Genomic DNA, 16,702 nt, shown 5'->3' on the forward strand with positions numbered 1-16,702 from the left:
TGATTCATCATAGACAGGGAATGGTAGGGTGGTCAGATTGGAAACAAGAATAAGCATATGAAGGAAATAACCTTCAGCAAGTTGTGTAAAAGCCAAAACATAAATTAATGAAAAAACTTTAATCACATGATGCATCATTATGCTGTTCCAGTTGCACTAAACTGAGATTAAGAATTCACCTTGAATGTATGACTATGTAATAAATTGTAATTAACAAGTCATGTCATAATTTTCTCAGACTTCTGAGTCTAGAGACCCATTTGAAACAATGCATAGTTTTAGATGTCCTTACGTGTTTTCACCTTTATTTTCAGTTATTTGGTTTTCTATATTAGAATTTATAGGATAAATCCTAAATACTTTAGCATTATTAGGATTATTTTAAATTGATGAAATTTACATAGCATAACTGCTAATAAGATACTAACTCAGGTGTGTTATACCTCCTAAAAAAACCTGTGAGCATTAAATAAACTGATCTAGTTAAAATATTGTTAGGTACATGATAAGAACTCAGTCAAGCATAACTACATTGCTGTTGCTCATTATTCAACACAGCTTCATTTAGGACTAAATAAAATTCACCAATAACTGTTGATTATAGACATTACTCTGAAGTCTGTATTTGTTAAATGATATGGGAAAAAAAAAGATTATCATACTTTTTGCAAACTTTTGCCAATATATCTTGATGGTTTGTATCTAGAACTATCATTTGAATAGTAACATTATCATGATAATTATAGATAACATATATTGAACAATTTCTACAGGACAGGAACTCCTTGGTTCCTGTGTTTTCACAATTAATTCCTCCAAAGTGCATACGTGGGTTTCAAGATTTTTCCCACAGAAAATCTTAGCAACTAAGGTAAAAGCAAAAAAAAAAAAATGAAATAAATTTATAAGGTTATATAGCATAATGTGGATGAAGTAGAGTTCAAGCTCATAAATACTGAAAGTGGAAAGAGGGAATATAGAAGAGAAAGGGAGGGAGAAAGGAAAGGAGACCAGCGATAGGAGAGATGAAAGGGAGGGAGTGAACACAGGATAGAGATAATGAGATAAATTGAAATACAAAGACAGACAAATAAGGTATTATAATGAACAGAGGAGGCAATAAGTTTTTGAATAGTAGTATATACAGTTATAGTTTATATATATTAACATTATATATAACATTGCAATAAATGTGCTATGCACATAATTTTTAGAGTAAAATTGGAATGAATTCATAATATTAACAAATTCATTTTTAGTAGGTATCTAATACATATTGTATATAATACTTATAATGTAGAGTTATAATCAGATATAAGATATGGAGATGATATGAAAAAAGAAAAAAGATAAAATGAATAATGAATAGTACAGATTAAAAACCACTAAGCCTTGAATTTTTTCCAAAATGTAGGAGACAAAAATCTTATCCTTGAATAGAAAGGAACTGAATAAATCATACTTTCATTCTTCCTGTCTCCATAATGGAATCATCACAGACTTTTGAGCCACTCCCAGAAGAGGCAAATGCCCCAGAAAATATGGTCACTATTTGCAATGACAGCTACAGTGATTTCATCCTCCTGGGCTTCTCTGACAAGCCATATTTAGAGAAGATATTGTTTTGGGTAATTCTGATTTTTTATGGCTTGACTATTACAGGAAATATGATCATAATTCTTGTCTCCTGGAAGGATCCCAAACTCCACATCCCAATGTATTTCTTTCTTTCCAATCTTTCCCTTCTGGAACTTTGTTTTACTAGCAGCTGTGTTCCACAGATGTTGGTTAATTTCTGGGGTCCAAGGAAGACCATCAACTACATTGGTTGTGCTATTCAACTCTATGTCTTCTTGTGGCTTGGGGCCACTGAATGCGTCCTTCTTGTCGTCATGGCTGTGGACCGTTACGTGGCAGTGTGTCATCCACTTCAATATACCACTATCATGCACCCAAAACTATGCCTGCAGCTGGCCATTGTTGCGTGGGGGACTGGCCTGCTTCAGTCTCTGATCCAGTCCCCTACTACCCTCCAGCTACCCTTCTGCTCTCACCAGAAAGTGGACGATATTGTGTGTGAAGTCCCAGCCCTGATTCAGGCCTCCAGTGCAGACACTACCTACAATGAAATCCAGATGTCCATCGCTAGTATCATTCTCCTGGTGGTGCCCCTGATCATTATTCTTTCCTCTTATGGCGCTATTGCTAAGGCTGTGCTGAAAATAAAAACAACTTCAGGGCAGAAGAAAGCATTTGGCACCTGTGCTTCTCACCTTCTTGTGGTCTCCCTCTTCTATGGCACAGTCACAGCTGTATATCTCCAACCCAAGAATCAATATGCTCATGAACGGGGCAAGTTTTATACCCTTTTCTACACTGTTGTAACTCCAACTCTTAATCCACTCATCTACACCCTAAGAAACAAGGAGGTAAAGGGGGCAATAGTAAGATTAGGGAGGAGGACCCGGAACTTCCATAATTAAAGAAGTTGACTGATATTAATGTGAGAAGTAAAATAAACTTTTTTTTTAAGATTTATTTTATTTATTTATACAAGCACTGGGTACAGTCAGAAGTGCGGGAGGATGAGAGAATTCACCAGAGCCAGAGAGGGGAACAGAGCAGGCAGACTGACGAAATACACTGCTGAGAGGAGCAGCGGGGGACAGGAGAGGTCTGCGCGCCATGTGGGACCCTTGCTGGTGGCCGGGGATTGAACCGGTGCTGCAGAGGCTGCAGGCAACTTCACAGCCCAGCGCCCAACCACTGAGCCACCAGGGGAGGCCTGAAAATAAACTCTTTACAAAAAGTTAATGATACACTTCCTAACTCTAAGGTAGGAAAGTTGAATTTTGTTCAAGCTGAAAATTCATTTCCATTCACAAAATGATTGATTAGGCCCTTACTTTCTTCATGCTGCTAATTTAGGCACAATATGATATAGGAGGGAATATATTTAATAGTCACTTTCTTTTTAAATGTTTTTTTATTTTTGAACAATATTTGCTTCCCCCCCACCCCCTCAGATTGAGTCCCCATAGCATTTCCTTCTCCAAGGCACCCATGCACCATCACCACAGTCCTCTGTGCTCCTCCCTCCCTCCCTTTTAATAGTCACTTTCTTAAAGAATATGCAATGCAATGGATTTGGGGGAAGAAAAGAAATATAAACTTGCAAAATAAAAAGACCCATCAATGTGTTTCATGTCTCTTTGCTTCTTTCTTTTCCCCTTTGTACCTTCTATTTTCCTCTAAACTCAACTAGTACTTTCATTTAATTTCAACAAGACCCAGAAGTTGTGAGATAGATATTTCTACAAAAATGCATACTTTTATACTCCAATATGTTGGGTCTTGGTTCTGAAGTATGTCTGCTTCCTTGTCTCAGTATGACCATTGTTTATATGCTTTGATCTTAAAATTACCCAGTACAAAAATATTTGCCAAGCAGAACATCACATTCACTGTTCCCTGATACTGCTGCTGTGTCTAAGTTTCTTAGTTTAAGTTTTGATATTCTGGATCCCAAATTATAGGAATAGGCTTCTATTTTTCATTTCTTTGAACCTCAGTTGTAATGAAATGATTTTTTTTAGTTTATTTTTTTAAATTCAGTTCTTAATAATTCTCCCTACAGGTTTTATTTTATTTATTAGACAAAATATTTATTTCTTTTTTTATTGACGTACTATTGGTTTACAACACTGTGTATTATTTAAAGGTATAAGATATGTCCTTCTGTTACAGTAGAAATTCCATCAGGAAACAAAACAGTACTGAGAGAAGAGGAAGGAAGTTCTTTATTAATGCTGGTGGGTTTAGAAGAGATCTTCTCCAAAATCTAAGCCCTGAGCAATTAGGCAACAGGGTATTTATTTTTTTAGTAGGAGTCCTAACAGCCAGCAGGAAACACAGGAGCAAGAGCCTTCTAAACTGTTATCTGGGATGAGTCAGGCGTGTGGCCTTGAGACCCTTAATCAGTTACTTTTGGAACTTTCAGTCTACAGTGAGGCTTTGTTTCAACATAACTTTAGATATTTTCCACTTTGCTTCATGTGTGTATGACCACACCATACCAACCACAAGGCACCCATCGCTCTCCACCATAGTCAGTTGTGTCTCACCCCTACGTTGTTCTCCATCTTCTAATTTCCCTCTGGTAGCCTTAGTTCTATGGCTTTCTAGGGTTTATTATTGGTTTGGCCTTATGCAACCTTCTGTTTTATATACCTATATATTCCAGATAAAAATGAAAGTCTGGTATTTGTATTTAGCTTAGCATTATCCCCTCTCCTTTCTATCCATACTATCAAAAATAGCAAGATTTTATTTTTTCTTATAGCTGATTAGTATTCCATTGGATATGTAGAAGACATCTGCTTAACCCAATCATCTGTTTCCAAAACACGATGCAGGGTAAATTATTGTCAGGCTTTTCTGCCTTCACGCCATTAGGATTGATGATGGATCCCTGCAGTCCTGAATGCATGCTTGATGGCAGACACCTGAAGTAGGGTCTGAGCATATGTAGGTGGGATACACCTGGGCTAGGACTGGTCTTATGAGGGCTGCATCATGAGGATGCCAGCATGGAAATGGACCGTTCTCTCCTTGCTTCAAAGGCCACCTCTTCCTCAAATCCTCCTTGATCTCTCCAATCACCATCCAATGGAATGAACAGCAAGGAAACAAAGAGAGAAAACGAGACTATGAGAGAACGCCAGAGAGCCCAGAAAGAGTGAAGATTTGCGAGAGGCTGGAAGGCCTCCCAGCCTCCAGGCCCCCTGGCACCCCTGCCTACTGTGTACCTGGTAAAGTCAATAAAAGCCTGAAAAAGCCGCAGAGGGCTCCAGGACTCTCCATTACCCGTCTGCATGGGATCATAGACATTCTGCACTGTGGTCTTCTTGCTGCTACAATGAATATTGAAATAGTGCTGCAATGAGCATAGAAGTGCATCTTGGGTCTCCCCTGGTGGTACAGCGGTTGAGTGATGGGCTGCGAAGCTGCCCGAAGCCTCTGCAGCACCCGTTCCATCCACGGCCGCCGGCGAGGGCCCCACATGGCATGCAGACCTCTCCTGCCCCCCTCAGCAGTGTACTTTGTCATTCTGCCTGTTCCGCTCCCCGCTCTGGCTCTGGTGAATTCTCTCACCCTCCCGCATTTCTGACTGTACCCAGTGCTTGTATAAATAAATAAATAAATCTTTTTTAAAAAAGTGCATCTACATCTTCAAATTAGGGTTTTTGCATTATTTGAGTAGCTATATAGGAGTGAAATTACTGAATCATGTATTAGACCTATTTCACATATTTTGAGAAATCTCTATATTCTTTTGCATAGGGGCCAGGCAAGTTTATATTCCTACTAACAGTGTACAAGTGTTCTGCTTTCTCTACATGCAAGCCAATACTTGCTGTTTCTGGCCTTTCTGTGTGGGCCATTCTGACAGGTGTGAGGTGGTATCTCATTGTTGTTTGATCTGCATTTCCTTGACAATAAGTGATGATTAGCATTTATTCATATGCCTATTTCCCATTATTATGTCTGCTTGGGAGAAATGCCTATTTTAACTCTGATACCCATTTCTTAATAGAGTCATTTATTTTCCTTTTGCCAAATTGCATGAGGTATTGTAGATTTTGGATATCAGCTCCTGTCAGTTGCATGATGTGCAAATATTTTGAACAATTCAGTAGGTATCATTTTATTTGGTGACAATTTTTTGCTATGCAAAAAATTAATGTTATTAATTTTATCATTTTATTTAAATAAATAAATAGCATTGTATATGCTTTAAAACTATAGGATCTCCCCCTCCCAAAGTATTTTTATACCACATCCACTAGCAAAACACCAGTAGTTGACCACCACAGTCCATTGTGTTCCTTCCTGTTGTGCAACCATCCAAGATTAGGCAGGTTCACTGTTGATTTGGGCAAATGGAAAAAGAATCTTAGAGCCTTAGGTATACCTGACATACCTTTAATGCTGAAGTGGGGGACCAGATACACAGGCAGACCAGTAGGCAGGGAGACAGGCAAGCAGGGCAGCAGCTGAGCCTCTTAGCCCCCTTTTTACTGTTATGTGTTCAGGGTCATATAGGTGATATATTGTTGCATGTGCAAGGCACTTTCAAAGTTATTGGCCATCTGTTGTTTACTGGATTTTTGGAAGGCAAAACAGAGCCTGAGTTATTCCATGTTCCTAATGCCTCCCCTCTTTGTTCTTGCCCTCCCCCTCTTCTGCATCCTCTGGTAGCCTCTTTCATGTAGTCAGCTTTCTAGGGTTAGTTCTTGCTTTGGTTTTATCTGTCCATCTGTTAATTTCTCTGTGTTCTACTTAGAAGTGATGCAATCTGGTAATTGTCTCGCACCTTCTGACTTATTTCACCAAGAATAATACCCTCCAGCTTCATTCATGTTGCTGCAGAAGGCAATAGCATACCTTTTTGGATAGTTGACTTGTATTTCATTGTGCATGTATGCCACATCTTCCTGATTCACTCATTTGTATCAGGGTATTTAGGTTGTTTTCATAGCTTGGCCATTGTAAATTGTGCTACAAAGAACATAAGAGTGCATGTTTCCCTTCAAAATAGTGCTGCTGTGTTTTTCAGGTAGATGCCTAAGAATAGAATTGCTGAGTCATATGGCAGGTCCATTTTGAAATCCTTGAGAACATCCATACTGTTTTTTATACTGTCTGGAGCAATCTGTTTCCATCATCAACATAAGATGCTCTTTTTTTTTTTTTTTCTCTACATCCTTTCGAGGACTTTTTTCTGATCTTTTTGATAAGAGCCTTTCTCACTGATTTGGAGTAGTCACTTATAGTGGTTTTGACTAGCATTTTCCTGACAATAAGTGATGATAAGCAGTTCATCATGTGTCTGTTATCCATCTGTATATATTCTTTGGAGTTGTGACTATTTAGCTCTTCTGTCCCTTTTTTGATTAGGTTATTTGTTTTCATTTTGTTGAGTTGTATGAGTTCATTTTATATTTTTGATATCATCTCCTTGTCAGATGTATGGCTTACAAATGTTTTCTCCCATTCAGCAGGGTGTCTTTTTGTTTTATTGAAAGTTCACTTACTGTGCAGAAGATTTTCAGTTTGATGTAGTTACAATTGTTTATACTCTTTTTTTGTTTTACTTGGTACTGGAGACAAATTCAAAAATACACATCTGAAATACATGCTGTGGAGAGTTTTGTCTATATTTCTTCTATATTTATTGTGGAATCAGGTCTTACAGCTAAGTATACATTTTGAGTTTATTTTTGGTATGGTGTGAAATATTGGTTTAGTTTCACTCTTTTACATGTGACTGCTCAGTTTTCCCAGCACCATTTATTGATTTTTTCTTGCTCAAGTGTATATTTTGTCTACTTTGTAATAGATTAACTTTCCATATGGGTCGGTTCATTTCTGACTTTGCAATGCTAACCCATTGCTCTGTGTGCCTATTTTTGTTCCAGGACCATGCTATTTTAATTATTATAGCTTTGTAGTGTAATTTGAAGATTGGGAGTGTGATGCTGCCATTCTTCCTATTTTTGGTCTGGATTGCTTTGACTACCCAGGGTCTTCTGTGGTTCCATATGATTTTCAATTACATTTGTCCTGCTTTTCTTGGAATTCCCACTATTCACACATTTCTTGGGGGGGGGGTGATCTAGTGTTTGCAACCTCTTTCAGGTTATCTGTGTCTTAAAGGAACTTTATTTCTCCCTTGTATATGAAGGGGAGCCTGGTGGAATAGAGTATTCTTGGCAGGTAGATTTTAACTTTAAATATTTGGAACATATCATTTCATTCTTTCTCTGCTGTAGTATTTCTTCAGAGAAGTCTGATGCTAACTTGATCTGGCTACTTTTTATGTTATCTGTTACATCCCTCTTGTCCACATCAATATCGCTCTTTGTCCTGAATTCTTGGAAATACCATTGGTAATCTGTATTGGTGTAAGTCTCATTTTATGTAGGTATGTCAGTGTTCTTTTATCTTTCTGAATTTGAATATTTATTCCTTTCTCTAGGATTGGCAAGTCTATCTCCATTATTTATTTGAATACATTTTCTGGTCCTCTCTTCCCCTCAGATATTCCCACTAATCTTACATTGAATTTCCTTATAAAGGTGGATAATTTGTTTCTCTGTTTCTTTCTCTGCCCGTATTCTTTGTACATTCACATCTTCAAGTACACTATTTCTTTCTTCCATCTGATCTACTTCTATAAATTTCTACCGAATTTTTTATCTTTTAGATGCTTCTTTTTTGCATTCTAAAACTCCATTATTACCTTATTAAAGTCTTCATTTTCTATTTTCCATTCATTGATTTTATTTCTAGGGATATTCATTTGTTTTCTGAGCACTCTTCTATTTCTTTGAATTTCTATATTACTGAAATTTTAAGTTCTGCATTTGATAATAAAAGTATATCTTCCATTTCTTTGAAGTTGGGTTCCAGAAATTCATTCTTTCTCTGTGTTGTAGAATTTCCCTGAGCACTGATGTGCTCATTATTTTACTTTCTCTCCATTATTTGTTTTAGGTCCCAGCTGCTGTAGGTCAGAGTTCTTCTGTGACTGGCTCCTCCCCATTGCTGGTCAGGGGTCTCAGTGTTAGGTTTTAGGTGAGCAAGTGCTGCAGTCTCCATAAGGTCACAAAGCCTGGGACTCCTCTGGCACCTCCCCTGGCTTGGGTCAGGTGTCCCAGCTGTCTGGGCTAGTGCTGGTGTCTTCTGGTGGGAGGTCACTCTTGACCTGTTACTTTTGGCCTGTGGTCACTCATGCTCCTGTCCCAGCATGGTTATTAGCTGTTAGGGTCTGTATGGGTAATGGCAGGATCTTGTGGGAAGATGTAAGGCCTCTCTGTGCCTATCCTCAGTTTTACAGTCAGATTTTTATGGTTTGCTTTCATTTGATGAGTCTTTTTACTATATATCTGGGAAAGAGGAATGATGCTTGTTTGATTGTATAAAATTATTTATTACTGTTATTTTCATCTTAATTGAGGTTGATTGAAGAAACATATTTAAAGTATACAACAGAATGATTCCATAAATGAGTTGTTTACAATAATCATGTGAACACATCCACCAATTCACATCATAAAATTTTTGTGCATTAACAAAAAACATAAGATCTCTAATCTTCACACATTTCAAGTGTATAATACTGTAATATCAACTATAGTGACCATGTTGTACATTAAATAGAACTTATTAACTTTATTCCTTAGTGTGAATCCTTTGACCAACTTCCACCCATTTCACCAGCTCCCAACACAGGCCAACAATCATTCTACTTTCTGTTTGTGTAAGCTCAACATTTTTTAAAAATATTCATATATAGGTGATAGCATTCCAGGTTTGTGCATTTGTTTTTTCTGTCTTTCATCTTTCATTTAGTATAAACACCTAATGATTCATCTATATTGTGATAAATGACATTTTTCATGCTTCTTTTTGTTGAATAATTTTTCATTGTGCACACACATGCACACACTTTCACTTAAGTAACATTGCATTATATATTTTTTTAAAGATTTACTCATTTATGCATACAAGATCTGGAGTACAGGCCAAAGATGCGGGATTGGGGGGGATGGTGAGAGGATACACCAGAGACAGAGTGGGGAACAGAACAGGCAGACTGACTAAAATATACTGCTGAGGGGAGCAGCAGGCGAGTTAGGAGAGGTCTGCTTTGCCATGTGGAATGCTCTCTGGCTTGCTGGGGATGGAAGGCATGCTTCAGAGGTTGCGGACTGCCCCATAGTGCAGTGTTTAACCCTTTGTGCCACCAGGGAGGGCCCACATTGCATTAAATCTTATATACACTTCTGTATATAAGATTTCCCCCCTTTTCTTTGAAGTAACATTGCATTATAATATTATAAATATTTCAGGTATATATAATTGAAAATCAACACATATATACTACATCACATATATATTTGTGTACATGCATATATTATATATACATATTTATATTTTTCTCATCTATGTATTCATTGATACAATTATAGGTTCTTTCCATATCTTGACTTTATGAATAATGCATTATGAACATGGGGTGAAGATGTATTTTTGAGATAGCTGATTTTCTTTCCTGTGGTAGTGGAAATGACAGATTCCAGAGTAGTCCTAATTAAACATTTTTTTCAGCCATATTATACTGTTTTATTCAAGACTATACCAATTTTCATTCCCACCATGAGTATATAAGTATTCCCTTTCTCCATAATCTCACCAACATTTCTTATCTCTTGACAATTGGCAATCTAACAGCATGAAGTGAATCTCATTGTAGTTTTGATTTGCATTTCTCTGAAGATTATTGATGCAGATTACTTTCTCATGTACCTGTTAGCCATTTGTATATCTTCTTTGAAAAGTGTCTCTTCAAGATTTTTTCTGTTTTTAATCAAATTATTATTATGTTTCCCATGGAATAGCATAAGTTCTTTATATACATTTTCCCATCAGTAAAAATTATTTTATTAATTTACAAATAATGAAAATGATGAGTTATCAATTACTATCAATACAAACTGCCATCATTCACCATTTTGTGGAAAACAGATAATGTCATATGGCTCTGCACGAATTGAAAAGGAAGAAATATAATATGCTATAGCAGTACTGAATGAGCTATAATTATTAACCACTTATCAGGGACTTATTTAAATATTTTCTGTATTTTATAGGCAACTTGCATTTTGTTTATAGTTTCTTTGCTAAGTAGAAGATTTTTAGTTTAATTTAGATTCAGATGTTTATTTGTGCTTTTGTGTGCTGTGTTAACATATCCAAAATATCATCACTAATAGCGAGATTATTTAGCATTTTCCCTATTTTTTCTTCCTGAACTTTTACAATTTCAAGTTTTGCAATTAAGTCCATAATCCATTTGGAGGTAATCTTTACTATTGCTGTAAAAGAGAAGTCCAGTTTATTCTTTTGTATGGGAACATCCAGTTTTACAAGCATCATTGATTACATTGATTAAGGAGACTATTCTTTTCTCATTCAGTATTTGTGAGTCCCTTGTCAAAGATTAATTGAACATAAATGCATGGTTTTATTCTGAGCTCTACATTCTGTTCCACTACTTTAGGTATCTGTTTCTGTGCCAGTACCATGCTTTTTGATTACTATGTAATTTTAAATGTAATTTGAATATAAATTGAAGTCAGAAATTATAGTTCTTCAGAAATTGTATTTTGTTCTTGGTACTCAAGATTCCTTTGATTATTTGAGCCTTTTTTATTTTATAGAAAATTAAGAATTCTTTTATTTTTGCGAAAAATGCCATTGGAATTTTGATAAAGATTGCAATAATCTATCAATCACTTTGGATAATATGGACATTTTGATAGTATTAAATTTTATAGTACAAGAACATGGTAATATTCTATATATTAAAGACTTCTTCAATTTTTTTCATTATGATCTTACAGTTCCAGTGTTCAGATCTCACAACATTGGTGAAATTTATTCAAAAATATTTTGTTTTTGATATTATTACAAATGGGACTTTTGTCATAATTTTATTTTCAATTATTTCACTATTAGCGAATGAAAACACAACTGACATTTTTATTGAAGTAGCATTGATATACAATGTTGTATATGATTTTAACACTTCAGGTGCTGTTAAACCACACCTGCCACCAAGACACCCAAGGGCCTCTACCAAAGTCCACTGTCCTCCCTCCCCACTTTGCTCTCCCCTTCCATTTCCCCCTCTTGTTGTCTCAGCTGTACAGTGACATTTCCAAGGTTTGTTATTGGCTTTACTTTATCTGACTTTGTTTTATTTCTCTAATATTTTTTAAAGATTTACTTATTTATTTATACAAGCACTGGTACAGTCAGAAGCATGGGAGGGTGAGAGAATTCACCAGAGACAGAGCTGGGAACAGAACAGGCAGAACAATGAAATACACTGCTGAGGGGAGCAGCAGGGGCAAGAGAGGTCTGTCGCGCCATCTGGGACCCTTGCCCATTGGATGGGGATCGAACCGGCGCTGCAGAGGCTGCAGGCAGCTTCGCAGACCAGCGCTCAACCACTGTGCCACCAGGGGAGGCCCTATTTCTCTATTTTTTAAATTTTTTTTATTTCATATTTTTTACACCATTCTTCATTTTTGTACAATGTATACATTTTTTTTTATGTTGGTTATAGTTCCCATGGTATTCCCACCACCAATTCACTAGTGTGTCATCACCATAGTCCCTTGTGCTCTTCCCACCCCTGTTTGGATCATACTCCCTTCTCCCCACCCTGTAGAATGTCTCCATTTTATAGCTGCCTGTTGATTTTGAGTTTTACTTTAATATAAACACTTTTTTCCCCTGATACCTTATTTGGATCCTCTACATTCCTCCTATAAGTGAAACCATCCAATGTTTTTCTTTTACTTTCTGGCTTATTTCACTGAGCATTATCCCTTTCAGCTCCATCCATGTTGCTGTGAATGGTATGAATTTATCTTTTTTGATTGCTGAGTAATATTCCATTGTGTATATATGCCACATGTTCTTGATCCAGTCATCTATTTTGGGGCATTTGGTATGTTTCCATAGCTTGGCCATTGTAAATAGTGCTGCAATAAACATAGGGATGCAGGTGTCCTTTTGAATTAATGTTTTTGTGTGCTCTCAGTAGATACCTAAGAGTGGAATTGCTGGATCATATGGAATCTCCATTTTTAACAGATTGAGGAACCTCCACACAGCTTTTCATAGTGATCTGACCAATTCGCATTCCCACCAGCAAAGCAGAAGTGTTCCTTTTTCTCTGCATCCTTGCCAACAATTGTTGTTGTTAGTTTTTTTAATATGTGCTATTCTCACTGGTGTAATATTGTATCTCATTGTGGTTTTGATTTGCATTTCCCTGATTACAAGTGATATTGAACATTTTTTCATATGCCTGTTGGCAATTTGCATTTCCTCTTTGAAGAAGTATCTTTTTAGCTCTTCTGCCCATTTTTTGACTGGGTTATTTACTTTGTTTTTGTTGAGTCTCCTCAGTTCTTTGTAGATCTCTGTGATCAATCCCTTATCTGTTGTACTGTGTGCAAAAATTTTCTCCCAATCAGTAGGGTGTCTCTTTGTTTTGGTTAATATCTCTTTTACTGTATAGAAACTATTTAATTTGATGTTGTCCCAGCTGTTACTACCTCATACCATGCCCCCAAACCAACTCAAAATGAATTAAAGAACTAGACATAAGACCTGAAACCATAAAATATATAGAAGAAATGTAGGCGAAACACTACATGACATAAACCTCAGTAACATTTTATTTATTTTTTTTTTTAAATATTAAATTTTATTTTTATATTCCCCCATACAATTGCAAATGCCCCATTCTGACCCCAATCCTTCCCTCCCGCCCCCCACCCCCAAAAAGTGTCTCTGGTTCATAGTTTTTTGTTGATTTTGTTTGATTTTCACTTTCTTATATTCATTTTCCTGGTCCCTATTTAAGTTTTCTAGATTCCTGCTATGAGTGAGACCATCCGGTATTTTTCTTTTTCTTTTTGGCTTATTTCGCTGAGCATGATCCCTTCCAGCGCCATCCATGTTGCTGCAAATTGCATGTGTTTATCTTTTTTGAATGCTGAGTAATATTCCATGGTATATATGTACCACATCTTCTTGATCCAGTCATCTATTTTTGGGCATTTGGGTTGTTTCCAAAGCTTAGCTATTGTAAACAGTGCTGCTATAAACATAGGAGTGCAGGTGCTCTTTGGAATTGATGTTTCTGTGTCCTTTGGGTAAATACCTAGGAGTGGAATTGCTGGATCATATGGAAGCTCTATGTTTAGTAGGTCCAGAAATCTCCACACAGCTCTCCATAGTGGTTGGACCACTTTGCACTCCCACCAAACAGTGCACAAGAGTTCCTTTTTCTCCACATCCTCGCCAACATTTGTTGTTGCTAGTTTTTTTAATATGTGCCATTCTCACTGTGTGAGATGGTATCTCATGGTAGTTTTGATTTGCATTTCCCTGATTACAAGTGATGTTTGAACATTTTTTCATATGTCTGTTGGCCATTTGCATTTCCTCTTCAGAGAAGTTTCTTTTTAGCTCTTCTGCCCATTTTTTGACTGGATTATTTTCTTTGTTGTTGCTGAGTCTCATCAGCTCTTTGCAGATTTTTGTGATCAGTCCTTTATCATTATGTTGGGTGCAAAAATGTTCTCCTTGGTGGGGTTCTCTTGTTTTTGTTATTGTCTCTTTTGCTGTGCAGAAGCTCTTTAATTTGATGTAGTCCCAGCTGTTTATCTTTGTCTTCACTATCACTGCTTTGGGTGATGTGTCTGTAAAGATGTCTTTGATGTGCAAATCCCGTAGTGTTTCGCCTATATTTCCTTCTATGTATTTTATGGTTTCAGGTCTTATGTCTAGTTCTTTAATCCATTTTGAGTTGATTTTTGTGTACGGTGTGAGGTAGTGGTCAAGCTTCATTCTTTTGCAGTTTTCCCCGCACCATTTATTGAACAAACTTTCTTTGCTCCAATGCATAGTCTTTGCTCCTTTGTCAAAGATTAGTTGACCATAAATCTGTGGGTTTTATTTCTGGATTTTCTATTCGATTCCATTGGTCTGTATGTCTGTTCTTGTTCCAATACCATGCAGTTTTGATGATTATGGCTTTGTAGTATAGTTTGAAGTCTGGGAGTGTGATGCCTCCATTTCCTTCTTTTTTTTTCAGGAGAGCTTTGGCTATTCGGGGTTTTTGGTGATTCCATATGAATTTCATCAATAATTGTTCTATTTCTTTGAAGAATGCCATTGAGATTTTGATTGGAATAGCATTGAATCTGTATATTGCTTTTGGTAGGATGGCCATTTTAATAATGTTTATTCTTCCAATCCATGAGCAGGGGATGTCTTTCCATTTCTTTGTGTCCTTCTTCTATTTCTTTTAACAGTGTTTTTATAGTTTTCTTGTATAGGTCCTTTACCTCTTTTTGTTAGATTTATTCCCAAATATTTGATTTTTTTGTTTCGATAATAAAAGGGGTGGTTTTTTTTGATTTCTTCTTCTTCAGATTTATTGTTGTGTATAGGAAGGCTACTGACTTTTGCGTGTTGATTTTGTATCCTGCCACTTTACTGAATTGATTGATGAGTTGAATTAGTTTTCTGTGGAGATTTTGGGGTTCTCTATGTATATTATCATATCATCTGCAAATAGTGATAGTTTGACTTCTTCTTTTCCTATTTGGATTCCTTGGATGTCTTTCTCTTGTCTTATTGCTCTGGCTAGGACTTCCAGTATTATATTGAAAAGCAGTGGTGAGAGTGGACATCCTTGTCTTGTTCCAGATCTTAATGGAATTGCTTTCAGCTTTTCACCATTGAGAATGATACTGGCTGTTGGCTTGTCATAGATGGCCTTTATGATGTTGAGGTATGTTCCTTGTATCCCAAGAATTTCAAGGGCTTTTATCATGAATGGGTGTTGCACTTTGTCGAAAGCTTTCTCAGCATCTATTGATATTATCATATGGTTTTTATATTTCTTTTTGTTGATGTGTTGGATAACGTTGATTGATTTTCGGATGTTAAACCATCCTTGTGCCCCTGGAATGAATCCAACTTGGTCGTGGTGAATTATCTTATGGATACATTGTTGGGTTCTGATAGCTAAAATTTTATTGAGGATTTTTGCATCAGTGTTCATTAGGGAGATTGGCCTATAGTTTTCCTTTTTTGTGTTGTCCTTATTCGTTTTGGTATTAGTGTAATAATTGGCTTCATAGAACGTGTTTGGTATTGTCCCTTCCTTCTCAATTTTTTGGAAGAGTTTGTGAAGGATAGGCACTAATTCGTCTCTGAATGTTTGGTAGAATTCATTTGTAAATCCATCAGGTCCTGGCTTTTGTTTTTGGGGAGGTTTTTGATTACCATTTCAATTTCGCTAATTGTAATGGTCTGTTTAGGTGTTCTATTTCTTCTTTATCTAGCTTTGGGTGATTGTAGAGTTGTAGGAATTTGTCCATCTCCTCTAGATTGTTGAACTTGTTTCCATATAACTGTTCATAGTAGTTACTGATTATTCTTTTGATTTCTGCTGTGTCGTTGTGATTTCTCCTCTTTCATTTATGATTCTGTGTTATTGTGCTTTCTCCCTTTTTTTTCCTTTGTGAGCCTGGCTAGGGGTTTGTCTATTTTATTTATTTTTTCAAAGAAACCAGCTCTTGGTTTCATTGATCTTTTGGATTGTTTTTTTAGTTTCAATTTCATTTATTTCTGCTTTGGTTTTTATTATTTCTTTTCTTCTACTGGTTCTGGGGTTTTTTTGTTGTTCTTTTTCTAGATCTTTGAGCTTCGAGATTAGGTTGTTCTTTGATTCTTTCTTGTTTTTTGATGTGAGCTTCTATTGCTATATATTTTCCTCTTATTACTGCTTTTGCTGCATCCCAACATTTAGGATATTGGTGTCCTCCTTGTCATTCAATTCAAAGAATTTTTTAATTTCTTCTTTGATCTCCTCGTTAGTCAGTGGTCTTCCAGTATGTGGCTTTTAATCTCCATGAGTAGGATAGTTCCTTGCCTTCTTTTTATGATTTATTTCTAGTTTGATGCCTTCGTGGTCAGAAAAGATGGTTGGTATGATTTCAATCTGGTGTATCTGTTGATGTTTGTCTTGTGCCCCAGTATG

The 16,702-nt window shown here is 36.5% G+C and overlaps 1 protein-coding gene across 1 annotated transcript; it reads left to right on the top strand.

Annotated features, from left to right (window-relative positions):
• Positions 1–1,541: 1,541 nt before the first annotated feature.
• LOC119253128 (olfactory receptor 2H2-like) lies at positions 1,542–11,994 on the top strand (the record flags this gene model as incomplete). Its single annotated transcript, XM_037520774.1, has 2 exons — positions 1,542–2,460; positions 11,966–11,994. Coding segments are annotated over exons 1-2 (948 nt in total), but the record flags the coding sequence as incomplete, so codon positions are not given.
• Between the last annotated feature and the right edge of the window lie 4,708 nt (positions 11,995–16,702).

Source organism: Talpa occidentalis, unplaced genomic scaffold, assembly GCF_014898055.3.
Source record: "Talpa occidentalis isolate TD23 unplaced genomic scaffold, MPIMG_talOcc4v2.1 talOcc4.2, whole genome shotgun sequence".
Classification (NCBI taxonomy): Eukaryota; Metazoa; Chordata; class Mammalia; order Eulipotyphla; family Talpidae; genus Talpa; species Talpa occidentalis.